This window comes from Fusarium venenatum (genome assembly GCF_020744135.1).
Source record: "Fusarium venenatum strain MPI-CAGE-CH-0201 chromosome Unknown EDB82scaffold_2, whole genome shotgun sequence".
Classification (NCBI taxonomy): domain Eukaryota; kingdom Fungi; phylum Ascomycota; class Sordariomycetes; order Hypocreales; family Nectriaceae; genus Fusarium; species Fusarium venenatum.
Genome location: NW_027072130.1, coordinates 9,007,833 through 9,035,217, shown reverse-complemented (window position 1 = coordinate 9,035,217; position 27,385 = coordinate 9,007,833). Strand labels below are relative to the sequence as shown.

At 45.8% G+C, this 27,385-nt stretch overlaps 11 protein-coding genes across 11 annotated transcripts; 3 read left to right on the top strand and 8 right to left on the bottom strand.

The window, feature by feature from the left end:
• The first annotated feature begins 242 nt into the window (after positions 1-242).
• EDB82DRAFT_567409 (uncharacterized protein) lies at positions 243-4,003 on the top strand. Its single transcript, XM_025736583.2, has 6 exons — positions 243-456; positions 507-972; positions 1,037-1,167; positions 1,225-1,547; positions 2,505-2,633; positions 2,688-4,003. Exons 1-6 carry the CDS (start codon positions 276-278, stop codon positions 3,903-3,905), a joined length of 2,448 nt encoding a protein of 815 aa, XP_025587176.2. The 5' UTR covers positions 243-275; the 3' UTR covers positions 3,906-4,003.
• EDB82DRAFT_502454 (uncharacterized protein) lies at positions 4,004-5,601 on the bottom strand. The gene has a single exon (XM_025736581.2). It carries the CDS (start codon positions 5,507-5,509, stop codon positions 4,127-4,129), a length of 1,383 nt encoding a protein of 460 aa, XP_025587174.2. The 5' UTR covers positions 5,510-5,601; the 3' UTR covers positions 4,004-4,126.
• A 1,056-nt stretch (positions 5,602-6,657) lies between these two features.
• EDB82DRAFT_446812 (pyridoxal phosphate-dependent transferase) lies at positions 6,658-9,626 on the bottom strand (the record flags this gene model as incomplete). The annotated part of the gene is made up of 2 exons (XM_025736580.2): positions 6,658-9,317; positions 9,370-9,626. The coding sequence occupies 2 exons, from the start codon at positions 9,624-9,626 to the stop codon at positions 6,668-6,670; spliced, it is 2,907 nt and encodes a 968-aa protein (XP_025587173.2). The 3' UTR covers positions 6,658-6,667.
• A 1,021-nt stretch (positions 9,627-10,647) lies between these two features.
• EDB82DRAFT_502450 (cytochrome P450 monooxygenase-like protein) lies at positions 10,648-13,060 on the bottom strand. Its single transcript, XM_025736579.2, has 6 exons — positions 12,585-13,060; positions 11,996-12,534; positions 11,621-11,941; positions 11,464-11,574; positions 11,247-11,410; positions 10,648-11,192 (listed from the first exon to the last, which is right to left on the bottom strand). The coding sequence occupies exons 1-6, from the start codon at positions 12,814-12,816 to the stop codon at positions 11,030-11,032; spliced, it is 1,530 nt and encodes a 509-aa protein (XP_025587172.2). The 5' UTR covers positions 12,817-13,060; the 3' UTR covers positions 10,648-11,029.
• A 290-nt stretch (positions 13,061-13,350) lies between these two features.
• On the top strand, positions 13,351-15,191 carry EDB82DRAFT_502448 (solid-state culture-specific protein-like protein). Its single transcript, XM_025736578.2, has one exon. It carries the CDS (start codon positions 13,638-13,640, stop codon positions 15,000-15,002), a length of 1,365 nt encoding a protein of 454 aa, XP_025587171.1. The 5' UTR covers positions 13,351-13,637; the 3' UTR covers positions 15,003-15,191.
• A 418-nt stretch (positions 15,192-15,609) lies between these two features.
• EDB82DRAFT_502445 (putative monocarboxylate permease) lies at positions 15,610-17,369 on the top strand. The gene is made up of 4 exons (XM_025736577.2): positions 15,610-15,997; positions 16,052-16,167; positions 16,227-16,484; positions 16,538-17,369. Exons 1-4 carry the CDS (start codon positions 15,843-15,845, stop codon positions 17,287-17,289), a joined length of 1,281 nt encoding a protein of 426 aa, XP_025587170.1. The 5' UTR covers positions 15,610-15,842; the 3' UTR covers positions 17,290-17,369.
• Positions 17,370-17,372: 3 nt separating this feature from the next.
• EDB82DRAFT_567403 (MFS monocarboxylate transporter) lies at positions 17,373-19,195 on the bottom strand. Its single transcript, XM_025736576.2, has 4 exons — positions 19,179-19,195; positions 18,689-19,117; positions 17,978-18,614; positions 17,373-17,923 (listed from the first exon to the last, which is right to left on the bottom strand). The coding sequence occupies exons 2-4, from the start codon at positions 18,814-18,816 to the stop codon at positions 17,423-17,425; spliced, it is 1,266 nt and encodes a 421-aa protein (XP_025587169.2). The 5' UTR covers positions 18,817-19,117; positions 19,179-19,195; the 3' UTR covers positions 17,373-17,422.
• A 110-nt stretch (positions 19,196-19,305) lies between these two features.
• On the bottom strand, positions 19,306-20,757 carry EDB82DRAFT_446798 (uncharacterized protein). Its single transcript, XM_025736573.2, has 3 exons — positions 20,403-20,757; positions 20,271-20,339; positions 19,306-20,217 (listed from the first exon to the last, which is right to left on the bottom strand). Exons 1-3 carry the CDS (start codon positions 20,706-20,708, stop codon positions 19,438-19,440), a joined length of 1,155 nt encoding a protein of 384 aa, XP_025587167.1. The 5' UTR covers positions 20,709-20,757; the 3' UTR covers positions 19,306-19,437.
• Positions 20,758-21,420: 663 nt separating this feature from the next.
• On the bottom strand, positions 21,421-22,058 carry EDB82DRAFT_502441 (uncharacterized protein). Its single transcript, XM_025736572.2, has 3 exons — positions 21,864-22,058; positions 21,647-21,795; positions 21,421-21,579 (listed from the first exon to the last, which is right to left on the bottom strand). Exons 1-3 carry the CDS (start codon positions 22,029-22,031, stop codon positions 21,456-21,458), a joined length of 441 nt encoding a protein of 146 aa, XP_025587166.1. The 5' UTR covers positions 22,032-22,058; the 3' UTR covers positions 21,421-21,455.
• A 1,093-nt stretch (positions 22,059-23,151) lies between these two features.
• EDB82DRAFT_525830 (uncharacterized protein) lies at positions 23,152-24,213 on the bottom strand (the record flags this gene model as incomplete). Its single annotated transcript, XM_025736571.1, has 1 exon — positions 23,152-24,213. The coding sequence occupies one exon, from the start codon at positions 24,211-24,213 to the stop codon at positions 23,152-23,154; it is 1,062 nt and encodes a 353-aa protein (XP_025587165.1).
• Positions 24,214-24,984: 771 nt separating this feature from the next.
• On the bottom strand, positions 24,985-26,944 carry EDB82DRAFT_462625 (cytochrome P450; the record flags this gene model as incomplete). The annotated part of the gene is made up of 7 exons (XM_025736570.2): positions 24,985-25,438; positions 25,486-25,757; positions 25,809-26,047; positions 26,103-26,254; positions 26,308-26,499; positions 26,551-26,683; positions 26,743-26,944. The coding sequence occupies 7 exons, from the start codon at positions 26,942-26,944 to the stop codon at positions 25,048-25,050; spliced, it is 1,581 nt and encodes a 526-aa protein (XP_025587164.2). The 3' UTR covers positions 24,985-25,047.
• Between the last annotated feature and the right edge of the window lie 441 nt (positions 26,945-27,385).

Sequence of the window (27,385 nt, the reverse complement as noted above, 5' to 3'; positions counted from 1 at the left end):
ATTCCAATGAAGCTTCCCCAGTCTAGGGTTAGCTTTATCCGGGGAAGCAAGAGTTACCAAGCCCTTGGCTATTGAGCGAGTCAGTACTCTCAATCACCAAATCCAGCGCCACTAATTACCGTTTATCATAACGTACGCTCCCTCCGCATTGCATCACAAATCATTTCTCTAACTTTTCCATTGTTCTCTTGTTCAATTGCGCAAAACTTCGCTTGTTTTACAAGCGCATCCTCGCTTTTGTATGACAGTCCCTTATACGCACACATGAAGAAATAATGGCTGGACTTCAACCCAACATTTGGGCTGGCGTCGCCATTCCTTGGCTTGCAGCGCTATGCTCACTTGTTATGCGTGTTTGCGCGCGACGAATGACCAAAATGAGTTGGTGGTTCGACGACTACTTTTCCATCCTGGCATTCATCTTTGCAACAGGCTACTGCAGCATCATGGTGGAGTGTATGCGACATTCTCGGAATAGATCTCGGCCCTGACTGACAATTAACTAGGGACGTTGCACGCGTACCTTGGCGTCAAAATTCCCGACTCAATAACCACGGATGAGAGGGAGGCGATTCTACAACAAGCCCGGTTCCTTAGCTTCTTGAATTCTTTATGCTATGCTTCATCCATCGCCTGCTCCAAGATAGCCATTTTGACGCTTTACTGGCGCCTTTTTAAGATTTCTTCAATCCGCATACCGATCCTGGTTATGCTTGTGATGGTCGTCATATGGATTATCCTCCGAACCTTTATGCTTACGTTCCGTTGCGTCCCTGTGCAGTCACTCTGGGACTACAGCATTACAGACAAGGTCTGCAACCTTGACAGTGGCGAATTCTTTCTAGGAACAATTACCACTCACTTTATTATGGATATCGCTATCCTCATTTTGCCAATTATCGAAGTTGCTCGACTGACCTTGCCAAAGGGACAAAAGCTAGCGATCGCTGCTTTATTTCTCCTGGGAGCTATGTATGATCTACCAGTCATGCTAAAAAATGTTTGTGGTTTTTCTTGAGGCTAATACTATATCTAGTGTCTGCTTTGCCTCAATGTTTGTTCTAGTCGAACTTGTCAACTATGACAGTAATACGACACAAATGCCATATGACTATGCTATGTTCTGTATCTTAGGTTCGGTGGAAGTGAACATTGCTATCGTTTCAGGTGAGCAACAATCTGAACAAGTCAAATTATATAATGATATTAACTCGAACGAATCAGCTTGTTTCCCTCTTTTACGCCCGATATTCAACCACATACTGCCCATTAGCTTTCTCACATCCTACGGAAAGAGCAGCCAGCGTATCAGTCGACCAAGTAATCTTATCAAATTAACAACCCTTGTCAGATCAAATAAGGACAGGGAACTAGATGACTCAAGCTCAACACATCACTTGGCTGATATGGAAAACGGACTCAGCTACGATGCAGCCAACGTTCAATATCCAAAAGGAGTGCATACAGTTATCTGTAGTCGGAAGTCTGTTTCTGTTCCTCATGATGATATGTCGGGGATATTTGTGCAAAATGACACAGTGGTGGAAGTTAATCATCTCTAGATTATAAACAAATACAGACTAGTAGCTCGAGTCACTCATTTGTAACCAAAACTTGTGCATGTGGTCCTCTTGTTTTGGTGAAGTGTTGCAACGGAGTACATACCATTACATGGTTTATTTGAGACAAACCTTAGCCACGGCTGGACGGTAAGTTCACAAGAGGGGCTATCTCAAGTCCGGATATCAACCATGTTTGCTGTTGGTGGCTGTTTGACAATAGCATTGTTGTCAGTGAGCTTTTGCCGTTTCAAGGCGGCATATTTCCTTCTTCGACGCTAGTTCAATTTGCCATAATTGTTGGTTCACTTGGATGAAGGACAAGGACCAACGCACATACCTAAGATGCATTAGTGGTTTTATCCTACTGTACCCAGTGGGTTGCAGAATAGTTGGTCTCTAAAATTTAGGGTGAAAGTATAGTCAAAGCAACATGAACTGACCCGCGAATTTCATCTCGCAAGCTTCTACCAATAGCGGTCAATTTTTCTGATACTGTGGGGCATATGCGTTGCAGCAACAAATGCCGAGATCGTCGTCCTTACTGAGACAGACTCATTAAACTCAATTGTCCCAGCTATTCCGAATACGACAGCACGCTAACGATGATACCGCCCAAGCGGTATTAATTACACAACAGGCGACATTACTTAATCCAGATATTCGTGCATTGACAAACAATCCTTGGCGCAGATTGTTTGTTTTGCGCATTGACTTGTGGAACATTCGATCCTCATCCTGGTAATGCACGCCCGCCAAATCCGAATGGATGCAGAAGGGCTAATGGATACTGCCCGGACTATCCGTACTTAAGTCACAACTGTCCGACACTATGATACTGGCAACACTCCTTCCGAGCTCTGTACTTGACAAGTTCAATCCACCATGAAACGATCAACTTTACTCATTCTCTTTAACTATCTTGCCGGCGCAGCCTTGGCTAAGCCCAAACCTGTACACCACGACGTTGATATTGCTATCATTGGTGGTGGTGCGACAGGTGCTTATGCTGCTGTCAGACTCCGAGAAGATTACGGCAAGAGTGTCTTGGTCATTGAGAAAGAGAACAAGCTTGTGAGTAGGCCGACCTAGGACGAACCTCATCTCTATTCTAACACGAGTTTCCAGGGCGGCCACGTCCATGCTTACCAGCCGGATGGCGAGGACAGGCCTATCAACTACGGAGTTCAAGCGTACCTGAGCCGAGAGAACACCAAAGAGTTCTTCAAGCGATTCGATGTTGGTCTGATTGATCCGGATCCACAGAGCGGGTTCGATCTACTTTTTGGCACCAAGGACATCGATTTCAATACTGGAAAAAATGTTGATGTTGACTACGGGCTCATCAACTCAACTGTCGCATTGATCGAGTATGCTGCACTGGCTACCAAATATCAGCCATATTTTGAGAATGGTTATTTCAAGAAGGGTAAAATTCCAGAAGATCTTCTCTTGCCTTTCGGAGAGTTCCTCAACAAACATAGCCTTGGAAGCTCCCTTGCAGTTCTCCGAACGTTGATTTGGCTGTCTGATGCAGCGAACACACCTACGTGGTTCGTGATGGCTGTTGTTGGACAACCCCAACTCGCCGCCCTGGGATTCGGCCTGGCAGGCCCATCTTTCAAGTATCCCGAGACTTACTCTTCAGAAACACTTTACGATCGTGTTCTTGAACTCATGAGGGATGACGTCATCCTTGAGAGTACTGTGGTCTCGAGCAGTCGAAAGGCCAAAGGCGTCGATCTGGTCGTGCAAACACCAAACGGGAAGAAGCATGTCAAAGCCAAGAAACTTCTTGTTGCAGCAACTCCATCCCCCGGCAACACCGACGCATGGGACCTTGACAGTAATGAAAAGTCCATCTTTTCCAAGTTCTCTTGGGAGACCCTCTACGTCAGCGTTGTTAGCAAGACGAACTTGCCTTCTGATGTTACTGGTATTCGCAACGCATTGGACAACCAGGGTAACTTTTATCTTCCTCAAGGTAACTTTGTGGATGCGTACACTCGAGCGGATGACAAAGACCTCTGGACTACGCGTGTCCTCGGCCGGGCCACTCTGACAGCCCAAAAAGCAAAGTCCATGATCAAACAAGTCTTCTCCAAGATTGACGCTGCGGGGACATATGATGTTACTGACCCTGATATCCTGGCTTTTGCCTCACATGGACTTACTGTGCCTAAAGTGTCACCTGAGGAACTAGCTGCTGGATTTTACCAGAAGCTTTATGCGCTACAAGGTCAGCGCAACACATTTTGGACTGGACTTACTTGGGCCCCGGACTACACTCCGATCTTGTGGGACTTTACTGAGAAGCTTTTCCCTCAAATCTTGTCCGGCATCTAGTTATTACGTCAACACCAACTGTCAAGTATATGATGTAGATAGTCTTGAATATTTGCACTTAGTCTGAGCTTTATCACTCATGCCAAATTCACGAAGCTTGTTGTCATATAGGGCGATGTAAATTGAAGAGGCAGTCATAGCAAATAAGAGTGAAGTGGTATCTATTTCAATCTTCATATTGTATCCAAGTCAATTTATTCAATGAAATGCCCATAAATCCTCTATCCTGCCTTAAGATCTTCTTGCTGAACTTGAGCAAAGCTAGGTGGTGCTTCCTCTTCATCTGGAGGCTGAATCCATGATTCGTTCCGCTGCACCGACGGCCCAGCTCTTGCATCCGTCTCCAAACCACTTCCCTCCAGTGAAATCTGGACTGGTTGCCCTTGCTCATCGCTTGGCGTCAATATCGTCAAAGGTACTGCACCTGAAACGTTAAAGCGCTCTCCGGCGATATCACCACGCAGTTCCCAATGCAGCCTATGCCAGTGGCGAATATTAAAAGTTGTGAAACTGGGGGTAAATGCATTTCTTCCAGAGTTTAGTTGCCGAGAGAAACCGGCGGTTGATCTTCCAAGGCGCAAATCGACCAGCTCCCCAATATCAAGCGGAGGTTCTTCGTTGAAAGGAATGAATAAACTGGTTCCGAGTGTGTTCATCGAATTCATGACGCAAAGACTAGTTGTCGAGTCCTTCTCCTTGGTATGGGGTGAGAATGTTCCTTCGCATTTAATTTCGGTGATTTCCATAATGGACAGGTTCAGCCAATTCAGTTTTACCTTTTGTGGCACGTCTCTAATGACTTCGCTGGTTTGCTTCCAGTCTGGAACGGCCTGTAATTTGAACGATATTGGTGTAGGGTTGTCCAGCTGAAGAACTGTGGGTATATTCACTATTAAGTTGAAGTGGAAATCTGGGACACCGGAAGTATTGAACGACCGTTTCATTTTTTGAGAAAACGATAGCTTCATTTCCTCCATTCCGGGTATAAGTCGGTAACTTGATACTGTTCGGTGATTAGAGGAATGTCGAAGCCCAAAATCTGCAATGGGTGGATCATTTCTCAAAGTCAAAACCTGGAAGGGTAGCGTAGCTTCGGGCATGTCATGGTGTCCTTGGCCGGTAAGACGCAAAGTGGCTGTTAAAAAGTATTCGACAAAACCTTCCGTGCTACCTGAGGTGCGAAGGGTATAAGTCGATGGCAAGTCATAGACCCTGTTTTGAAGGGGCAGGTAGCTTTCTTTCTGGTTGGCGCCACTGTAAGTTTCTGGATCAACATATTTCGGAAGCGTAATTGCAAACGGCCAGACGGCCTCGTCGCCGTCGCCTTTGATATGGAGTGGACCCTCAAAGATCGTTTGTGAATAACCAGTTCGCGGGATTAGACTAAAGCGGCCTCTGTAGGTTGATGAGTTGTTGTTACCGCGCCTTACAATCATCTTGGACTTCGCTCTTCCAGACAGGGATATTGAAACCCTTGAGTTTGGGCTCATGGCATGGGTCGTTCGATATACGCATCCTATGATTGTGTCGCCCGGAGAATATGACTGGCTGCCCTCGAGGCGTATGCCTAGTTGTGGCCTTAATGTGCTTAAAGTTTGAGGCATCACGTTGGAAATTCGGATTTGAAGTATGTAATAATCGCGAGACGTGGCAGATAAGGTCTCACGTCATGTTTAATAGGAATTGGAAATTAAAGAGGCACAGCCTGGTGGGTACCAGAAAATTTAGCCCCCAGACTTGAGACCCAAAATTAAACAACCAAAAAAGTGCTATTAGTATATGATGAACTGACTTACTAAATTTGTCTTTTGTGCTTCTAGAGACGAATTTTTGTGAACACCTAATCCACAAAAATCTGGACTCACTACTTGATTGGACGTGGTTCTGGACAGAGATTCGAGTTATGCAGATCACTGCTTTAAACGTATACAATGATATCATCAGTGCAGGGTTAATGTGAGCCAGTGCCTATTTAACTCCGTTAATATTAAATATACTATAAGCTTATCTTCCAGTCTGATTAATAGTTTAGAAACATAATATATAACTTTTCTGGTCTACTGCATTAGAAGAGGCTAATCCTCACGTGAATAGCTAAGATAGCCCGTGAGCGTTACTAATTTGTAACAGAGCTGTAGATTAAGATTGAGCTGCTAATCAAATTTTGACTCTGCTACAGCCGAAGAATACCTTAGTCAGCAGGCCAAGCTTCACCAATAGCACCTTGGTAAAGCGCAAGGAATGGTAAGTTAAGAGTCCTCCCATTCTCTTCTGCCCTGTCGCAAGTTGTCAAGCTGGTTCTTCCATATGACTTGAAATGGTATTAACAACATATCCTTTCCAACGACCTTAAGTTTCACTTCCATGCCCTTACCATCTGGTCCTCTAACCTAGTTCTTACTAATCCTTCCAATAGCATTTACATAATCCCGTAGTGCCTTCTTAAACCTTGCCGAATCTTCCTTCATTGTTTGCACAGATATCCTCATTTGAATACCCTTTCCACGCTTCTTGTGCCCCGGATCCTAGGCCCATTGAACAGCAAAATGATAAACTAGATAAATAATCATGACGACGTCACTCCTGATTCTAAACATTGCCAATACACTTACAATGCGTCCTTCTTATTAGTCATAATCTGAAGGTTGTCACAAGCACTGCCAAGATACTCTGACCATACAATCATTAGGTTTGGACTGCCGAAGATAGCAAAGAGGTAATGGAACAGCATAACCTGTTAACAGAAACATGTGTATTTATTATTAAAAGAAAATAGCCTGGAAGCTCCAGACATCTGTCACCACATCCACACCGACTAAATCCCCCAAATGTCCAAAAAGTTGAATGGCAATGTCGTGGAGCATATGTAACCTGTCGTGGAAGCAGTATCTCACCAGCATCAAGCTAGGTTTAAGCACTCTGTCACCAGTCCCATCGGCAAGGAACACAACCAGCGGCTCGTTCATGTCATTGAACGCTGCAAAAGACATGGCGCTGTAAATAAAACAAGATCTAATGTCATGAAGCTTTCTGAGACCAAGATCATCACGAACACTCTGAGCTTGCAGGTTCTGTAAGATGGCTAGGTTGGCGACTGCCAGAACCTTTTCACTGTAGGTATTCCTACTTGTAAGACGTCGGAGCTGTGTACGACCGCTCAAATGTAAAGATGAAGCAAGGGAGTGTCCGATATAGTCGAACGCAGTACTGCAGTTTGTATCAATTGCCGCAACTGCACGTACGAACCGTCGGATGGTTGTAGGGCAAATATGGGGCATCGTGATAAAATGGACCCAATCTCCTTCAGGGGCGAGGTGAAACTCTTGGACCAGCCAGCGTGGTGGATACTCCAAGAGTGTGATGATGCTGTCTTGATTGAAGTGCGTTGGAACTTTGTGTTCTGCGAGGAGCTCGCGCAACATTCTCGCGTTGCCCAAGCAGTAGTTCCAGATGGTGACCAGGTCAGCCGTGGTGTAAGTCTTTTCAAAGAGCCACGTTTCCAAGACAGCGCGAGGGTCCACAGTTCCAGCCAGGGCATCGAATTGCTTGCAATGGTTGGGGCAGTAGCTGATCACTTCCCCAGAAACCATGATTCCAAACACTTTGTGGTGACTGAGCGTGATGCCTTGCACTACGGGAGTCTTTGAACTTGCCCCTAGAGCACCTGGTGGCCCTAGTCGGAGCCCATCAGCGATGAAGCCGAGATCCAACGCACCATCAACATGAATGTAAGATGGAACTACTTCAATCTGAGCTAGTGTTTGTGTGAGTTCAACAATATCATCCTGACCTCCAACAAAGGTGGTGCCTCTATTGGCGAAGAGGATCATCTGATAATGCTCTTGATGGGCATCGCATTCGGCTTTGTCGGACAAGACTTGCTGCATAAGTGCATTCGGAATCATACGGCCATATGCATCAGCCGGAATCTCGGCAAAGCGAGGTACTCTACCAGGCACCCAGCGACGAGTCCATGTATCACAATCCTTGACAGTCTTCTTGACGCTATAATGCGAAGCAGAAGAGAAATACACAAATGCATGCGGGTACTGGATAAGACCAGTGTGAAGTCCAATTCGGTTGCCCATGGTGCTACCTGTAGTGAAACAGGCATTGAAAGACTCCTGAGACTTTTCAGTCAAGAGGCCCAATGCTTGCTTCCGCTGCTGCAAAATCTTGGAAGCTTCGCATCTGGCCCATTCCTCGGGGATTCTGACCCCTAGAAAGTGTCCAATGACAGGACCTAGCGCCGAGTAGGGAGCTTGATTCAGGGGATAGCCACACGAATATCGAGCCGCAATCTTGAAGCTCTGAACTGTCTGCCACACCTTCTCTACCACCCCATCGGGAAGACGGTAGCGCGACTTTGGTGATTGAAGCTCAATTTGCACTGCAGCTTTGGACAAAAGCAGCTCATCATGAGACCCAAGGACGCGCAACAAAGACCTGATGTTCTCACCACTGATGCTGGGCTGCATTGTGAGAAGGTATTTATCACCTCGGACTGCTTTGGCTCCGAGGTCTACCAAGTGACTGGACCGACCGGCAGGGACTCGAATGATCAGGTCTAATGAAGTGGAGGGAGCATGGAAGTGGACGTCCAAGGACTTTAGTTCATTCATCAACCTCATTCTCCTGATGTAGCAACTTTCATAGATCTCTTGAAACCCTCTGTTTCCAAAACGAAGCTCTTGAAGGCAGAGCATAAGAGGGCCAATTGAGTCTCTCGATCCAGAAAGTGTTCCATCGGTACCCCTGACATATTCGACACGAGTTGGGGTTTGATTGCCGAGGAGTTTGGGCTTGAGTGCAACAACAGGAGGGGGATGGACATAGGCATTTGAACCTCCAGCAACAATAGTGCTCGCCATGATCTCACCATTGACGAGACAGCCACGCTCACCATGCTTAGCGTGATGAAGACGAAGACGAGGTATCCCTAGAAGTCGGCGAAAGTCCTCTCCTACTGTTGTCAAGAAGTCAAACACGCGGGAAGCATCCAGATGGAGCAAGAGTTGGAAGTTGCGAGAAATCTTGTCAATCATGGAAACATCATCCACTTCTCCACTTGTGTTGGCCAAAGTGGCGGCAAAGATGATAGGCCTTTCCCCGTTGGCAGTGAGGCGACGAACAGTATCCATCAAGGTATTTGAGTCTCTTAAAGACACTTGATGCCACTCAAGGCCGAATATGTGGGATGCAGCCTTTGCAAGCTCACTTTCGAGATGATCGATCAAGAGGATAGGCTCTTGTTTTGGGTAGTGAGAATAAAGCTCCTGTTTCAGAGCTCGAATGCCATAGTAGTTGCCTTCACTCCAGTTGGTGATATAGCCGGAGGCATCTGGGTCCTGTACCCTTTTGCCTTTGGCGAGGATTGCGACTCTTTCAAATGTTTTAAAGTGGAAAGGCCAGCTAGGTACATGTTAGTAACTGGTAGATCCCGAAATACAATACTGCAACTCACCTTGAATCAGTTTCATCCGGCATGTTTAGGTTATTATTGTGCCATGGAAGCCCGACATCGCGGAGGGTATCGGCGGTCTCCATCCACAGCTTGTCAAAGAAGGGGTCGAAAGGAAATGGCTTTGAGAGGCTCCATTGATGGTAAAGCTGATCGGCTTGGGCAAGTACTTCGCTAAGCTCTTTGCTGGGTTGTCTCCATCTAGTTATGACTGGCTCGTCAATCCACTGTGATCTCCCTTGAAGAAATGACTCTTCCATAGTGCATGGTGGGCTAGACTTGGCAGTACGCTGAGCTTCACCGTGGAGCTCATGAGGTTGGCGTACATGAGACTCAAGTGGGCTGAAGTGGGGAGCGTGACGCTTTTCTGATGGAGATAGCGGTCTTTTCCCGTCAGCATTGATATGGAGCTTCTCTAGCATCCATACAATACTTGGATCAGGATTCCCATTTTGAGTCCTGGTTGAAGATCTCGGAACGTGATAACTAGAGAAGTCGGAATCATAGAAAGATGGCATATCGACTGATGGTTGCTTGTCTTGACTGAATTTACATGTCTTCTCTTCTTCTTTATAGCCAAGTCATGGCGGAAAACCCTGTTGTTCTCTTTCCAACAAGTCCTACGGGAGGGGATGGCCGCGTCGACGGGAGAGACTTGCCGCTCGAGCGGAGATCGTTGGATAAGATTCAAACTCAAACCCAGATTTGGAAAAGACCACCGCGGTTATGATGACGTGGAAGTATCATAGCGCCGTTCATACCGTTGTTGAACAATTCTAAATTGCTGCGGCATGCTTATGTGCGTTGACCATGGAACGTCGCCCCTGTTATCGTATGTGCAGGGCTCTAGACGACGACCCACCACCGAGCATGACGGCCGACCCCTGACTCGGTCTTTACTATGTACTGGTACTTCTGTTTGACTTGACGGTCTTTTGAGATATAATATCAGATTCTTATGCAATTCGCTTACATGCGTCGACTGAAACTCAAGGATATGAACTGGCAACAGTCTGACCAAAAGTTGAGTTCCCACAGTCTATGCATGTGAGGCCTTATGACTTGATCACGCTCAGCTTACGAATTACAAGTAAGTAATCGAGATAATTAAAGGTTCAATCGTGAGAAAGGCGGTGAAGGAACGTGTTAGCCTCTCAGCAAAGTTTGCAATATATGATGAGTAGCAGTAAGTGTAGTTCGACGAAGCCACTTATATGTTCTATTCATCGTGGCCGGAAGTTCATGCGGCATCTATGGCCCAGTGGCGTTGACTCTAGATATCAAATCATCAAGTGTAGTTCTCATTTCATATTCTTATCTACTTGGCAAGCCTTTCACCACCAAGTCCAATAATGATGCCATAGCCTCGAGGTCGCACAAGATTCAAGCCTCTCTACTTTAGGCAAAATACAATCTGATCAATTTATGCAATTGGGGATCCACTGTTATGGTTTTTACTCTCAGTATACACTAAGCATAGGTCGCATGATACTTTTCTCGTAGTAATACTAAAGCCAAAAGTAATCATTTTCTGACCATTCCTTTGACCTCGATCTTTCTCTAGGAAGATACGCAACGAGGCTATCCACAGTCTGGTGATACGTTTTTAACTGTTTATAAGTAGTGGCTTTGCGCAATTAATAACCAAGGAATAGCCTGTTGATCAACCCTGGATCTCAAGGGTCTTGGCATCCGCTGGATTGTACGAAGAGAAGTAGTCGTCCAACACCACATCATCAGCGGTGAGCTCGTGAGTGTTACTTTTCAGATCATGGTAATGACGAAAGATCTGGGCGATTGTAACATAGATCTCATCATACGCAAGACTAAGGGATAGTCAGTGAAAAAATATTACTTGAGAGGTTGTCATAAAAACTTACTTCATGCCAACGCATGCTCTGCTACCTTTACCAAACGGCACAAAAGCTTTGTGAAGACGCTGAGGGTCTAATGCATTGACCCATCTGTCTAGATCGAACTTGGCTAGCTCCGGGAAGTATTCCTCATTCCGATGGATCAACCAGGAGCTCATAGAAACAACGGACTATGAGGGAATTCGTAAGAATAGTTCATTAAGTATGGGATCGCAATGCTTACTCCGGGTGGAAGGTCATAACCGTGAAATCTAGCGCCTCCTTGAGGAACGGTTCGAGGAAGTCTTCCGACTACACCGAATGATAGCCTCAGGCCCTCATTGACTACACCAGTCTAGAATAGTTAGCAGCTGATTACTGAGATTTCTTGCACTTCTTACCAGGTATGGCAGCTTTTCCAGAATCTGGAATCTCATCACTTCATTATCATCAGGGAAAGCAGCTTTGAGTTCCGCATGAAGCTTGTCATATACATTTTGGTCCGCGAAAACATAACGGCAGATAGTGGTCATGGCATTACCAGTTGTATCGGCCGCGGCAGTGAGGACAGTGTAAGCTTCATCTTCAAGATGGGCTACAGCGGCTGGCTTTCGACGGTCATCAGGAGTCATGAGAGCTGAGAATATGGTCGCTCTGCCATTGAGTTCAACAGATCCTACGTCAAGTTGTTTCTCAATGTTCCTTAACTTGCTGTTGCAGTGCTTTTAATGATAGAGTTAGCTGTGTTATCATGGGATCAAGAGCATTGGACTTACTCGTTGCATGTCAATAACATTAGTCATTGGTGCACTGACGATACGAACAAGAGGCTCGGGGATGGACCTCAAGACAGTCTTGAGCCATGGAGCCTGGCGAAAGATCCAAGCAGCAGGACCCAGGCGCAAAACAAGCATAAAGAAGTCGTAACCAAAGTCAGGTGTGTCCAACAAGCCGTAGCTTTCACCAAACGCATACTCAGTGATGACATCTATGGACACGGCTCGAAGAGCATGATGAAGGTCCATTGGCTTGCCAGTTGCGATTGTGTTGTCAATCGCTTTGCACACCTTACGGGCTTTGTCTTGGACAATTTCCTCGAGGTCAATCACAATCTTGCGCGAGAAGAAGGAATTGAGACCAGTTCGACGCTGGCGATGCAATTCATTTGAAGGCGTTGTGAAGGAAGAGTTTTCGTTTCCAAAGGCACCATAGAAGTTTGCGTCCTTGCTGTAATGACTTCCTACGTAGTAAATCTTGTCGTAGTTCTCAAGGTCGCTCAGGTGAACCTCCTCAGGCGTGATGCGAACAATAGGGCCTAAAACATGTGAGTCAGAATCCATAAGGTCAATTCCATTTCAAACTAACCATATATCTCATGCAGTTTCTCAATTTGAAGGTAAAAACGACTTCCACCTACAAAGCTATAGTAGCTTTGATATAGCCATGTGATAGCTGCCAGCCTCGGTCCTGGAACCTTGGCTAAAGGATGGAAGTAAAGTCTGTAGATGATGACAAAAAAGACTGCTGCTGGGATAGCAAGAGATATGAATTGGAACAATGTCCAAGACAGGTTGGAAGCCAAGAATCCAGTCGACATGATGAATCTTGTGTTTGGTTGCTGAAACGTACAAGTTGACTGTGTTTCCAAGGAACACAACACAGCCTTCTGTAGTGTATTTTGAACTTATGTTAGATTCTTATGAACTAAGCAAAATAGACCTTGTAAATCGTCTCATCCGATACATGCAGAACTTTCATATTCTTCACTGGTAAGTCTACGTATAGCACTCACTTTCCTCCTTGCCGTGATTACAATACCCCTGTAGAAGGGTCAAATACCTAATTCTGCATTTTTTGGAGATTTTTGCCAAGATATCAGGCTGGAATGCTTATATACGCACCTTGTTGCCGCTAGAGCCACTCTCTTGTTGCAGAGCCTCCCCATATTACGTGGCTGGCCTTGACTGTAACCCCCACGATGCAACGTCAAATACAATACGCCGCTGGTGAAGGTGCGTAAGACGAAAGGTCATCGTAATGGGTCAAAAGAAGATAATCTGACTAAGACTATGACGTGGTGTTCGCACTACCGACAGATCTAGTTCTCTCCTTTTTGTTATGCTGTAGATGTGAGCTAGTCCGAATAAGATGGATAGGTCAACAAAGCATTTGAAAGTAAAATTTGGGGGAAGTATCTGTACCAAAGTCTACAATCCCACGGTTGAAGATTAGGATCTCCTTCCATAAGCTCACATGCCACCCATGTTACTCACCAGTGAATACACTCAGCTAAATATATGACGATCTTTACGAAACTTTATGTCGTAATTTAACGGCTATAAGACGAGGTCAACTTCATCACCTCTATCTCTCAAACGCATCTTACATCTCATCTCAGCATACAACACTATCACAACCATGTCTTCAATCATAGAATTCGACTCGACGCTCAAGGACCTCTACGCACTTAGTCCTGGCGATGATGCCGAGATCCACCTCTGCCACACGATACCAACAGTGCAGGTGCAGATGACGAAGAAAATTCCTATCTGTAAGAAGTACGCCTACCAAGACCCTCTTTCTCACAAGGATAGAGGCGTCCAGGCTCGTATCTTTTCCCAAGTTGTGCCTCAGCTGTTTGGCATCATTGCAGGCAAGATGAACCTCATCATGTTTGACCTGGACGGACAAGGCAGAGATGATGTGGATCTGAAGCCTCGAGCAGACACACAAAAGGTCATGCAGCAGATCTGTGAGCATCAGCGGCCGACAGTCACCTACGTGCGAAGTCCTTCAGATGTCGTAATCTCCGAGGGGGCCAAACTCGGTCTGGCCAATCCTATGGACTGCCTCGAGCATCTTCCTGCCGCGGTTCCGCTCGAAGCTCACTACCGGGCACTCTCCAAGCGAGAGTTGGTGTTTTCAGGCTTACCTACACCACCCTCGATGGTGATCGACACTCAGCTCAATCCGGAGCAGGTTCTTGACTCGGAAATTCGGGCCAAAGAAGTAACCCAAATGCTCTCTTGCATCGAGGAAAAGAGCCTTCCATTTGTGGTCAAGCTTCCTCAGGCCCTTTCCGGCCAGGGAACCTTCCTTATTCGGAACGAGTCCGATAGGTCGGCAAGCTTGGCGGTTCTGAGACAAGAAGTGGATCATATGCTTGTTCAGCTCAACGACTCCAATAGCCATCTACATCCTACAAGCATCGTCGTACAGGAGATTGTTCCTGGTTCGGCTCTCGCGATTTCCTTGTTTTTGCCCAAAAACGGAGAACCGATCCTAACCTCGTGCTGCGATCAATTCGTATCTGAGGATGGTCATTGGGATGGTGGACATATCGACTACTCTAAGCAATCTCATCTCAAGGCTGAGTATCTACCTATTGCCAAAAAGATCGCCGCTTACATGAGCCGTCTTGGGTACTATGGCCCGCTGGGAGCGGATATTATGACCGATGTCGAGGGAAATCACTTGGTGATCGATCTCAACGCTCGTGTCACCGGTTCTCACCCCTTGGGATTTCTCAAGGGCTTTTTCAGCGTTACGCGAGGTTTCAACGACGCTGCCGTCTTTTTTCCTCTATTCATTAATTTGAGTTTAGACCAGTTTCGGGAGATATTCAGTGCCGAGCTAGACGAGGGGAGAATCGTTATTGCAGGTTGGTGCCATGAACAAGGGTTGCAGAGTAGTGTTACGACCATAATTGTTGCAGCGGAGGATCAGGAGCGCCTGGGGGCACTTGCACAGAGGATCAAAGCATTTGCCACTCTCGGTCATTGAAGAATGTTATTGGATATGACCTTACATTAAATGCCACTCATATACGGATACAGGTCTAGCTCATTACATGAATGCTCATAAGAAACAGTCAGCCTTACATCCTTGCGTCAGTGCCACTTGGAATCTCCCGTGCCGTAGTTAGTGTGCAGTACCTGGATTTCGGGGACTTTGGCGACCGGCAACTTGATCCGGTGACACGGCCCGTCCCTAGGCGTGGAGCTCTGTAAAGTTCCTTACAGCATCCATGAATAAGTATCCGTACTAAATCAAATATAGTAAGGTAAGCATTAGTCATAATAATTGACTGTGACTGATTTGGATTCTTGTGTAATGGTGCAGGGTTTTGGCCCTGTAAAGGTACTTACTGCATGCATACTATGTAAGTATCCAAACTAAGTCAAATAAAGTAAGGTAAGCATGAGTCATAATTAACTGTGACTGATTTGGATTCTTGTGTAACGATGCGGGGTTTGTAATTTCTCCTATTCGGGGAAAAGGATAATAGACATGGGCGGGGGTTGGGCAGATCTCGTCAATGTGTTGGTTATTGCGTATTACTAGCAGTACGTACCCTTCAATCTAGCTAGGATGTTGTTGGTTGTTGGTTGTTCGTTGTTGTCGCGTCACGCGTACTGTCAATTTTTCCCTTCTGTTTTCTCTTTGTTCCAACTCTCTCTACCCATTCTCCAATACCTTCCTTCCTACCTACCTACCTACATACCTACCGATACCTGAGTTTCGCCCTCTCGTTCACAATCTCATTGACGCATTGCTAAACAAAGCGCCACACAATAACTTAGTCACTCCATTTTTACCGCATCCCGGTTGAATCAACTTGGCATGGTGTCTCCTTCAACGCCTAAAACTCAAGGTCCTCCAGAGGTCCCAACAGCAATTGAACCAGACAGATATCAGAATGCCGTCCAGGATAAGCATGAGGGCTTTGATGCCTGGATTCAAGTTGTCGGAGCCTTTCTCATATACACAGCAACATGGTGAGCTTATCTGTTATCACCGCATTCAATGTGTTCAAATGCTTACTGGAGAAGGGGTCTCTTGAGTGCATACGGCTCATACGAAAAGTACTATGAGACAGTCATGCTAACATCTACACCCTCAACCAACATCGCTTGGGTCGGAACGCTCCAAGGTGTCATCCTTATTTGTGAGTCGCACAACCACAATCACCGTTATTGACGTCTGGCGCTGACAATGAATTGCAAGTGGGAGGTGTTGTGACCGGCCCAATCTTTGATCGAGGATATTTTAGAGAGCTTCTCATCATTGGAACCCTCATCACAGTACTTGGCGTCATGATGCTGAGTTTGGCCCACAGTTATTATCAGGTCCTCCTCGCCCAAGGCGTCTGCGTCGGCATTGGGAGTGCAATCCTCTATGTACCAAGTATCTCCATGGTTGCCTCCAGGTTTGAACGACGACGTGCTTTGGCCGTATTCTGTGCTACTTTGGGAACAGCTGTTGGTATGAACACCCCTCCAATGATGATGTGTGCAAGAACTGATTCAAGCTTGTAGGAGGTATTATCTACCCTATCATCTTTACCAATCTCCAGCCAAGGATTGGATTCGCGTGGACTACACGTGTTCTCGGCTTTGTCACCCTTGCTGAGCTTATTGGAGCGTTGGCCATCATGCTACCCGCCACCAGGGGCAAGCTTTCACACAAAGTGCGCTCTCTTCTAGACCCAACCGCTTTCCGTGATCCTGCCTTTATGGCATTCTGCCTCGCCTTATTTCTCATGTGGGTTGCATACTGGGTGCCCTTCTTCTTGCTTCCACTCTACGCACAATTCAAGGCCGGTGCAAGCTCCAACCTGTCCTTCTATGTCTTGGTCATTTGCAATGCCTCCACTATACCTGGCCGGTATTTGGCGGTTCCCATGTCCAACAGATTTGGCCCATCAATAACCATGGCTGGATTTGGAATTATATCCAGTATCCTGTTCTTCGGATGGATAGGCGTTGACACTGTTCCCTCCATCATCGTTTGGGCTGTACTTATTGCTCTGTTCATGGGACCTCTTTCGGTCATCTACCCGATCCTTGTCCCTCGACTCTCGCCCAACCCGGAACTTGTCGGTACGCGAATGGGAATATCATCTGCGGCGGCTGCGCTTGGGACCTTGATTGGATTTCCAGTCACATCCGCCTTGAATGATATTGAAGCTGGAAGCTTCTGGAAGAGCCAGGTCTTCAATGGCTGTTGTATGCTAGCAGGATCTGTGCTGATGATCTATGTCCATTTTAAGACGACCAAATCACTCTGAAAGATAAAGGTGTCGCTGTAGCTCACAGCAACACCGTTGAGCAGTCGTTATTTATATGTACTTCTAGAAGACAATAAACTTTTCTGCTCAATTACTTCGTTTCTGCTATTTGCGACAAGCTATCACTAATCACTTAGTTATCACCCTTCGGTCGACTCTTAAATGCAGCAAAGATAAATCCTGCACCCAGTGCCATTGAACAAGCCCCCCAGATCTGCATGTAAAGGTATCTGCCATGGCCATGTTCAATCAACTTACCTGCAATGGGCGGGCCTGTCAACGCAGCAAAAGAGCACATAGTCAGAATCATTCCCATCCGCGTACCCATCTTACTGTGATCGATTGTCAAATTCGGCAGACCAGCCATGCCCACAGTCTGTATACCGCCGCATACAAATCCGAATAAGCTCGCAAAAACGAAAACACTTGGTAGGTTCTTGACCCCCAACCATCCGATGTAAAGCACAGAGGCCGAAAGCATGAGTGGAATCAAAGTCCGAAAAGGACCGAGATATGCATCCGAGATAAGAGACGGTATGATTCGTCCTGGGCAACTTAAAGCATTGAGTGTAAGTAGTATGGTCAATGAAGTCTCATTACTGATGCCGACCACGGATGTCGCGTAATGATTGATCTAGTATTTGTCAGTAAGCAGCTTTGACGTAGCTCATGCAGGCTATTAACTCACGTAACTAGGACCGATGAATACAGACCAAAGTATGAGAAATGACCCACAACTAAAAAGAACAAAAGGCATCTCTCTAAAGGCGGCAAATTCGAAGAATGGGCCATTCTTACGAGGTAAGAGAAGCTCCTTGGCCAAGGCCACTACTATAATGGCGTTGAATAGAATCACAAATGCCATGCAACGGATGGTCCATGGGAATCCGTGGACATACATCATTTGCTGAGCGATGATAGGAAAGATTATCCCACCAGTAGCAGAACCACTTGTGACAACTGCGATAGCTAGAGCCCGCTTATTAGTGAAGTATGTTGACACGCAAGCCATGACAGGACAGTACGCCAACCCAGCTCCAATTCCGCTGCAGACTCCTTGAGCGAGGAAGAGGTGCCAGTACTCGGTGCTTATTGACGCCATGAATAGTCCGAGTATCTGAAGAAAAGATCCAACAATCAGAAGGTGACGAAAGTATCCTGCGTCAAAAAGACGACCAGAAATTGTACTAAGGATGAAGAGAAGAAAGAGATGAATGCTTCCTATCCAAGATGTTGACGATAAGCTAAAACCAAGCTCATGATGGTAGTATTGTTCAAAGATTCCAAAGCTGTAACTGTATCCAAATGTATTAAACACTTCTAGACTGCAAATTACCCTGTAAGTATTATGAAAATCTCTTTGTATGTGCAGATACACTTGGGAGGAACTGGGACTTACTGCGCTGCCAAGACCTGTATCCAACCATAACCTCCGTCTGGCGGTACAGGTAAATCAATCGTGGCACTTTGCATCGTCTCCGCTGGAGAGTCGGATTCTCTCATGCTCTTAGCCTTCAACCCCATCATTGAAGTTTGAGAACGAACTCGAGTGCGGCTGAAACAAGAAAGTCAATAAGCGGTGTAGAAAAGATGAGCGACTAATTCAAGTGATAATGAGCAAGGACAAGAATTCCTCGAACCATCACTTTGAGTCACACGAGGTCAACGAGGTTATTATTATTACGAAAAAGAACTTGTCTTGACCCCCACACATCGGTATGATGCAATCCGGAGAAGCGTTTGTCGATTTTGAGTTCCTGAATTGGGGCATAGAGTCAAGTGTGTGTTGCATCCTAATGAGGTGAGCTTATTTACCTAGGTGACGAATCTGAAGCAGGGATCTTAGTCTGTCATGGTTCATTTGCTTTGGGGTAAGTAAGCGGTATTACATCTGCGGTTGGTCGCCACACCACCTGCATGCAGGGAGGGTGTGTACATACATATCATAAATTCAGATGGGTTGCTGTCGCAGATATAAAAGGTGACGTTGATCTATGCCGTATAGACATGCGCTGTCACAACTCAACTTATGCAAATGGCAAATCCTTTGTTTTCTCTCATCTCGCAATGTTTTCCCATAGTGACAAGGATTACATGTTTGAACGAATGGCTCTACCTCACTACTGCTCCACTAACCAAGGTCATCTGTCAATAGCTGCGTCTGTCGGCCGCCCGTCTCTGTTGATCCAGCCGCTTTGATTCTGCCTGTTTCTCACGCGCTTGTCGTAACAAGTCGGAATACCATCTTTCCCCAACTTTTGGGAAAGTGGTGATGTGATTCACAAAAACATTATCTCCAATACAGTTGTCAAATAGTCCCGAATAAAATGTCTCTGCATCCGAAACCACAATCTTGTCAGGTGCTAGGGCTTTGATATGTGCTGGTACATCCAGGGTGAGCTCCTCCAGCATAAGAAGAGGGTTCACGAATTGGAAGAAGGGTATGGAGACTCTAGGACCTAGGGGCTTTCCCTCATCGTCCAAAAAGGCTTCTGTCCTCAGAACAACACGATGAGTTGTTGCAACACAGACTCCCTGAGTGATGATTTCCAACAAGCGACCAATATTGACGACTAATGCTCCAGGCACTGGAGGCACAGGTATCCAGTCTCCTGATTTATTCTGAACCTCGAGACAATTATGTTTGCCGCCCTGGAGAAGATATGTCATGAAAGAGCCATCTTTATGCGGGCCGATACCATGACTCCCATCCTGTGCCGAAGCATTAACGAACGGCGGTAGATATCTAGTAGCTTTCAATCGGCTAACGTCAGATGTTGAATGTCCCAGAAGGGTCGTTAAAGTGGCCTTAGGCATCTCAAGTGCTTCAGCTACCAACGCTGTGAATTCGACAGAAAAGTGTTGGATCTGCGAGTAATAGGTTTTGAAAACTTGACGAAAGCCTGGCACTGAGATTTCTTTGGGCCACTAAGAACAATCAGTCAAAGCTTTGCATCCAGTTTAAAGGCATCCTTTCATACCTGGTTTGGGCCTTGCAAATTGAGGTAAATGGGCTCATTTGGCCCTAGGGCAGGAAGGTCAGGGCCCATCTAGAAATTCGCCAAATGTATGTCAGAAACATTAATTCACGTACTGAATCATGGGTATCATACCAGAATGGACTCATTATGATCTGTTTGCGCAGCTGTACTTTCACTGTTAATCTTGCTATATCCGAGGAAATGTTTGCTGTTGATGTTTTCGATCTCGACTTTTTCATCTGTAGGCAGGTTGAAGAATTGTGCTGATAGATGCAAAGCATCCTGCTGTAACTGAATGGGTAAGGGCGAGTTTATGATCTGGAAGAAGCCGACTTTGACAAGAGCAGATCTAAGGTCAGATAGAAACTTTGGCTTAGTAGCAGGAGACTGGGAGCACAAGTAGTCAAGTATAGGTATTGAAGTAAAGCTGTCAACCATAATGCCTGGTAGAGTAAGAAGTTGGGTTAAAGTAACTTGAGTACAATTAAGAGAGTGAAGGTGATGGGAAATCCCATTGACGGATCTGAGGTATTATATAATATTTCAACCCCCCTGTGCTACTTGAACCTGAGGCCACCATCTGTTGGCCTTGATCGCCTTCGAGTTATGCTGATCAGCTTGGCCTTCCAGTGTGTATTACCAAGTGATTGAGAGACTGAGCACTTACATTTGCTTATCTCACCCACAATTATTTGACACTGTTCTTTCATATTCTTTGTCACGACTGGGACTTTCCCGCTTGGGTTTCAAGAGGAGGGCAGAATAATAAAATACCGACCCTATCACTTCCTCTTCGACTTCCACTGAGAATTTACAGCTGTCTATCCTTCATCTCTAAACGGGACTACCGAAGACTGATGCACCCATAGCAATTGAACCGTGATTCATGATGGTTATATCAGTAACCGCTGAAACAACACCGGATACAACTCTCAGGATGTCACGACATCACATATCATCTCCTTCCTCCGACCCATATTACTGACGTTCATGCTCAATCATCTGTTCGTATACAGTTACTGCCTTCCCTGGACTTCTTCTTCAGAACATATCTGCCTGATGGTTTTGATAGGGTTAATAAAAAGGAGTAAAATTTAATAGACTTGTAAAAATAGACAGGTAAGGTCCAATTATCGCAAAGTTTAATGCAATAATAATTCTTCCTCGGTTAACTTATCCTTCAATTCATCCTTGGACATTAATCTGGTAACTGCCAGTGGGGTGGTTAACAAATACGCTCCCCCTAACCGTTCCTCTATCATTTGTACAACGGTCTAAATAGGCTCCCAGATCCTGTGCCCACCTAGAACTAGATGTGAAAAAGAAAGTCAGGATTCGAAATGACTCATGGGAGACCATGTAGAGGATAGACTAACCACGGGGCTCTTGAGTTCCCACCATCGGCGACAGCAACAAGTATAGATGAGAACTTCTTGCAGACCTCGCGGTATCTAACCGCTGGACACACTCTTCCGTCTTTTCCGTAATCTGCAATCGAGTCAACGCAAGCAGCGACTGTGGTGGCCTGTTGGGCTACTAGTTAGACACTTGGCCAAGCTGTTTGTCACGTACAAATGCAAAGGATTAACCTACTTGGGCCCTTTTGTCTGAGGCATAGTTGCAATTAAATTTTCTGCTTTGTCTAGCTACAAGTCCAGGTTGCACAGGGGCACCGCGATCATCCAGATCTATAGGATGGGCGACGCTGAGAGTAGGACCAAGGACGGCCACAGCAAGGAATGCAATGTCGAGTTTAACCATGGCGACGAGTTGGGTTAGGCAAAGAAGTGTTTCTTGAAAGAAACTGTTGGAACTGGGTGTTAATAAGGAAGTACGGGGAAACGCCCTGTTTTATATTTACAAAAAGCCCATGACCACGACAAGTTACCTATACTACCTTGGGGGCTAAAAGAAAATTAACCGGTCTTGCTAATACTCACCACCAATAAACTGGTTATTTCTTACTTAGGGCCGGGGACTACCCTTATAGGAAAATATCCAAGTCATTATGGATATTGGTTTTATTGTATATTATTTCTAACTACGCTAAAACGGGCATGTGGCCTAGGCATTTAATCACTATTATTAGCTATGGAATCCCAGCTGCGCCAAGCTTACCTTGAACAATGACAAAAGAAGACATAGTATCAAACTGTAGACACAGTATTAAACGTCCTGAATACGGTGACCTGGCCAGGGGTTCCTGTCTTATAGACTAGGCCAGCCAATAAGTCACAAACACATGTACGGGCCAACTTGAATAAAATCAAGTCTTATTGCGGGGTAATGCAAACACGGCGGCACGGCTATATATTTCGTTTTTCAGCTTCTCACTCTTGAGGTGTTGTGACGTTGATTAACTGTATGTTCCGCAGCTGGAATCACATTGTCTTCGGTTTTGTTTAGATTAGTTGGTGGCCACTGTCGACGCAGGCAATGGTCCGTTTTGCCCCGACGTGAAAATGTAAGAAAATGTTTGTCCACTTCTTGACTTGCTATTTCCATACCTTCGTCGGTTCCTATTAACAAGTGGCTGATAATATTTACTTCACACATAATAACTCTTGCGGTTTCTTTCATACAACCAGTAAATCCTATGCCTCTATCCGTCGCTACCCTTTGAGCCCGTGGTATTATATTAGACAATGCGACAAGGCAGCGGCTATTGTACTCATTTTCGTTTATCCGTGCGAGGAGAATAGTCTTTGAGAGTCAGTCATTCACCTCCAACTTTAAACCACATCTTTCTTCGCTGTTGAAAATAACTGGAAAGCTTAAGTATAGCGCTAAATCCTAGATATATAAGAAACCTAGCAACTGGGGTACGGGTTTAACCATAGCTGCGATCAAAGCGGCTTAATAACATCCTTCACTATAATTGTTAAAAAAAAGGAAAATACACTCCCATTTCCCAGTCAACATTCTGCTTCGTTGACTCAATGCGCTCGTGGCACGTTCCAAACAGTCGATCCCACACCCTGGTCTGCTTTCCGTAGTTGTGACTTTTCCTATAGCCTTTACGATGGTGGAGATCGTGATCCTCAATGACAAGCTCGGCTCTAAAAAGCTTCAACAGCCAGGTCATGGTGGAAGGTGGCATGCCGTAGATTCTCAGGCCGCTATGACCCAAGACCTCGGTGAAGGCGATATACTGGTGGCAGATCCACCATTCATAAAAGCCCAAGGGAATACAGAGAGTCCGAAAGGATATCCAAGTCAATAATGGTACGCCGACCATGTCAAAGAATTCTTGCTCATGGTCGGCATACGCCGCGAGGAGAGAGTTGGGATGTTTTGTCAGATGGTGAGTACGATGGTACTTCCATAATGCATCAATGTCGTGCATGGCTCGGTGGTATACGTAGAACCAAAAGTCGAGAATGATGCCATAGAGACCGACCTGCAGCCACAGCCAAACCCACCAACTTCCATTTTGCATAACGGACGTGGGCGATTGGCTGCTATTGTATCCGATGCAGGTAACCATGGCGATCCGAGACCCAGTGGTTTTCCATAGTGAGGACACCACTTTGTCGACACCGACGTCAGGTATGCCATCACGGTCGTGAGTATCTCCATCCAAGAACCCATGCTGGTGACCCAGTTTCCGAGAAGCCTTGACTTCGCGGACCACGGTCCAACTGAACATCGAGAAGTAGAGGACAAAGATGATGACAGGATGGAGACTTTCGTGGCCAGTACAAGACAGCCATGTTTGATGGAGTGCGATTGGAGCAAAAGCATGGAACAAAACCCAGACATGTCCCTGCCATTCAACAAAGTAGGGCATCATCTCAGTTTTGGGATGTCTCGGTACTTCTTTCCCGGGGGTTATTGGGTACGCATTCAATGTATCGATGATGCGCTGGCTCATGCCCCATTGAGATTTGTCGCTGAGAGGCCAGGTGGATTTGACCGAGTCACGGGGGTTGATAGTTGGCATTGCGATTGTTGTGCTTCTGTTGACGAGCAGGGTATAGTTTTGCGTCGTTAACAGATGGAGGCTTGGGCCATGGAACCTGGTTGGAATAATGCTTCTATGATTTCCGCATAATTGTAAAAATAAATGGAACTTGTGCACATTAAATGGAATTATCTCGATGATGGAATGTTGACTGTTAGGCATTGGATCTAAGACAGCCGCTCTGTCCATTGTAAGGTCTATGCCGAGGCAACTCGTTCCGTCCACCACGTGATTCTGGCTTTGTTGACGATGATTACGTGGTTGGTAGAGTGCCATCATCGACGGTTCGCAAACTTAACCCTTTGCTCCCATTCGGTTCTGAAAATGGAAGTCGAAACCGCATATCATTGATAAATTGTTGGGGAACCCCATTTGGCACATGCCATTCAACCCAAGTGCCACTCGCTACGTCAATTACCGACGCGATGCGGCTTGTCTACTTCCGGGTAGTCAGGCGATGAGACTATTCTCATATAGTTGACACCTTGCGAGGAGTGGGGTTATCAGTTGTGAGACTCGCAGTGATTGGATCGACGTAGTAATTGGTAAGGTTTTAGTGATTCTGCACACTTGTAAGCTAGAATGCACAGGAAGTGAAGTCGAAGTGAGCGTTGCAGACGTTGCTATAATGGATCTTTACATTAAACGTCACCTCTCAAAATGCAGTATCTCATATTCCAACGTCGTAATCGGCTAAATCAGCTCGGGTTCACTCTCAGAACAAGTCAAATGAAAATTTACAGGGCCGTAGTCAACTTAGATTCTTATAGTGACAGCTCATCTTACAGTTGTCTCAACCCCGAACCACCAACTCTAATTCTGTGTCTTCATACTATAAAGAATATGACTATCACTTGTCTCCCACGGGTGTTTCTGCTCCAAACGTCTAATCAACTTCTCGTGATGGACAGACCTCGGCGTAATTGTAGCCTGGAACGACTCAGGATGGCTAACGATACCGGGTGTGAAAAGCACCTCTCGTGTAGTAGCGTTCTCATGTGTGCTAACATTGAAAACTGCCAAAGACTGTGCAATATTGAGGAATAGGGTATTTTCAGCTAATACACGTCCTGGACAGAGACGACGTCCAAATCCAAACACGTATGCGCGTGGGTCTTGCTCGGGCTGGCCGTCGATTGGTAGGAATCTTTCTGGCTTGAAACGCATCGGTTCGTCGTAGACCTCGGGATTATGTAAGAAGTACCTGTCAAAGATTAGGAGCGCACCTCAGATTTGTGCTGACAAACCCACCAAATATTGGCCATCACCATGGACCCTTTAGGAATTAGGTACCCCGCGAATATGTCCTCTACGGTGCTTGTGTGAGGCAGGCCCATAGGAGCAACGGGATGCCATCTCAAAACTTCCTTGACTAAAGCTTCGATATAGGGCAGGTTTGGGCGATCTGTAAAGGTTGGGAGTCTATCATTGCCAATAACACGGTCAATCTCATCTTGAGCCGCTTTCTGAGCATTGGGGAAGAGCGACATGGCTAAGAAGAAGCACGCAATAGCAGATACGGTCTAACAGCATTAGATAACCTTTATTCAACGCTGCAAGGGTAGCTAGCTTACCGTATCAGCTCCCGCTGCATATAGAGACGCAGCTGACCACTTGTTCGTTATTTTCTCTTCATCGGTTGAATCACCTGCTTCAAGAAGCTGTGCCAGAAGCGAATTGTCTTGCTTTCCGTGTGAAATTTGGTGCTGTACAAAGGCATAAGGCTTTTCAGCAACGTCATTGAGTTCTGATGCCCACTGGCGGGCAAGCCTCTTAAAGCCAGCCCCGGGAATCCAGTCTGGCAAATACCTCACTAGTTTGGTTAGTTTATCTCAACCCGTCATGGTAACCAAAAGTAAGAAGCTTACAGAAAGGCATTACATCCACTAAAAATGCGCCAGGGACAGCAGCAGTTCCGAAATTATCCATGGCCTTACCGACCATATTAATAAGAAGATCTTCCTTCAATGGCTCTGCTCTATATCCATAAGCTATCTTCAAGATAATTGCACCGGCCTCTCTAAACATTTACATTAGCATAGTCGAAGTAGAAGGATCTATGAGTGAACGAACTTTCTTATATGATCTATCAATTGGCCGGGGTGATCTAGCACGTGAAGCAGAAAGTGGCTGACTTCAGCTTCCTCTAAATCATCGTATTGAGCCGCAGCAGTCTTTGATCCAATAATGCGAGCTATATTCTTGCGGTAAGTTCTGAAGCGGTCATTGTAACCTGAAAGCGCAAGTGAGTTCTCCCAGCCGATCCTGGGTTTGTAATTAGACAAGATTTAGTTTTATCGTTGGGTGCGGTTTTACATTTCACCAGCAAAGATTTGCGTAGGCCTTGACGAATGCTTGGCTGATCGCTTATCCAAAAGGTCGAAGGCGAGCTCTGCATCATTGATAATAACAATGGTCTGGCCCATTACTGTGACAGAACTGATTGGACCTGGTCATTGAGGATTAGCGGAGCCGTATTTAGTATCAACTTTCTTCTCAAGACCGCACCATAAAGGTCTTTATGCTTCAACCAGTGAAATGCCTCAAGCACACCGGATGGGGGCAGATCTTTCAAATTTCCTAGTAGAGGAAGACCTTTAGGTCCAGGAGGTAGGGGAAATCGTTTTGGGTCATTTGAGAAGATGCGAAGGCCAATGTAGGCGGCAAGGCTAACGCATACACCGAAGAGAAGCGTGGAAGATTCAGTCATAATGGCTATGAAATGAAGATTGAAGAACCTAAGCGGAGAAGTAGTATGGAGATGATATAAGTATTTCCACATGCCCCAGTTATTCTGCATTGATCCTATACATGCTTAGCTCCTTTAGGCTGTCTTCCCGAGCCTTATGCATATACTCCGTGTTTCCCTTGTTGACAGTATCGAATCAACGACGGTGTATTAACTACTGTGTCTAAGGGATTAAAGAAACCGAGAGAGAGATCTTCATTGAAATCAGTGGTCCCCGCATTTACAAAGCTTTACGTCTGCCTTGTGTTTTTTCTTCGACCCCCGAGATATGTTATATCTATTTATACTATCGGGTAAATAAAGTTTTGGCTGCTTCTCTTTTTCTTCTAGAGATGTAATGGACCGCCAATTCATCATATCTATCTATTAAAATCAGTGGTGGCAAATATATGATGGCCAGCC

Bases quoted from the DNA above. Each gene is read 5' to 3' on its own strand.
- EDB82DRAFT_502445 (XM_025736577.2), top strand. From the start codon at position 15,843: ATGGTGTCTCCTTCAACGCCTAAAACTCAAGGTCCTCCAGAGGTCCCA. The intron at 16,168-16,226 runs GTGAGTCGCACA...ATGAATTGCAAG, and splicing joins CCAAGGTGTCATCCTTATTT to TGGGAGGTGTTGTGACCGGC. The intron at 16,485-16,537 runs GTATGAACACCC...TCAAGCTTGTAG, and splicing joins TACTTTGGGAACAGCTGTTG to GAGGTATTATCTACCCTATC.
- EDB82DRAFT_567403 (XM_025736576.2), bottom strand. From the start codon at position 18,816: ATGATGGGGTTGAAGGCTAAGAGCATGAGAGAATCCGACTCTCCAGCG. The intron at 18,615-18,688 runs GTAAGTCCCAGT...GGTAATTTGCAG, and splicing joins ATACAGGTCTTGGCAGCGCA to TCTAGAAGTGTTTAATACAT. The intron at 17,924-17,977 runs GTGAGTTAATAG...GACAAATACTAG, and splicing joins TATTCATCGGTCCTAGTTAC to ATCAATCATTACGCGACATC.
- EDB82DRAFT_567409 (XM_025736583.2), top strand. From the start codon at position 276: ATGGCTGGACTTCAACCCAACATTTGGGCTGGCGTCGCCATTCCTTGG. The intron at 457-506 runs GTATGCGACATT...ACAATTAACTAG, and splicing joins CTGCAGCATCATGGTGGAGT to GGACGTTGCACGCGTACCTT. The intron at 973-1,036 runs GTATGATCTACC...TACTATATCTAG, and splicing joins TTATTTCTCCTGGGAGCTAT to TGTCTGCTTTGCCTCAATGT.
- EDB82DRAFT_446798 (XM_025736573.2), bottom strand. From the start codon at position 20,708: ATGGTTGACAGCTTTACTTCAATACCTATACTTGACTACTTGTGCTCC. The intron at 20,340-20,402 runs GTATGATACCCA...GCGAATTTCTAG, and splicing joins ATCATAATGAGTCCATTCTG to ATGGGCCCTGACCTTCCTGC. The intron at 20,218-20,270 runs GTATGAAAGGAT...GATTGTTCTTAG, and splicing joins ATTTGCAAGGCCCAAACCAG to TGGCCCAAAGAAATCTCAGT.
- EDB82DRAFT_502448 (XM_025736578.2), top strand. From the start codon at position 13,638: ATGTCTTCAATCATAGAATTCGACTCGACGCTCAAGGACCTCTACGCA.
- EDB82DRAFT_502441 (XM_025736572.2), bottom strand. From the start codon at position 22,031: ATGGTTAAACTCGACATTGCATTCCTTGCTGTGGCCGTCCTTGGTCCT. The intron at 21,796-21,863 runs GTAGGTTAATCC...GTAGCCCAACAG, and splicing joins CCTCAGACAAAAGGGCCCAA to GCCACCACAGTCGCTGCTTG. The intron at 21,580-21,646 runs GTTAGTCTATCC...TTTCACATCTAG, and splicing joins GGGAACTCAAGAGCCCCGTG to TTCTAGGTGGGCACAGGATC.
- EDB82DRAFT_502450 (XM_025736579.2), bottom strand. From the start codon at position 12,816: ATGTCGACTGGATTCTTGGCTTCCAACCTGTCTTGGACATTGTTCCAA. The intron at 11,942-11,995 runs GTAAGTCCAATG...TATCATTAAAAG, and splicing joins ATGTTATTGACATGCAACGA to CACTGCAACAGCAAGTTAAG. The intron at 11,575-11,620 runs GTAAGAAGTGCA...TAACTATTCTAG, and splicing joins TGGAAAAGCTGCCATACCTG to ACTGGTGTAGTCAATGAGGG.
- EDB82DRAFT_502454 (XM_025736581.2), bottom strand. From the start codon at position 5,509: ATGCCTCAAACTTTAAGCACATTAAGGCCACAACTAGGCATACGCCTC.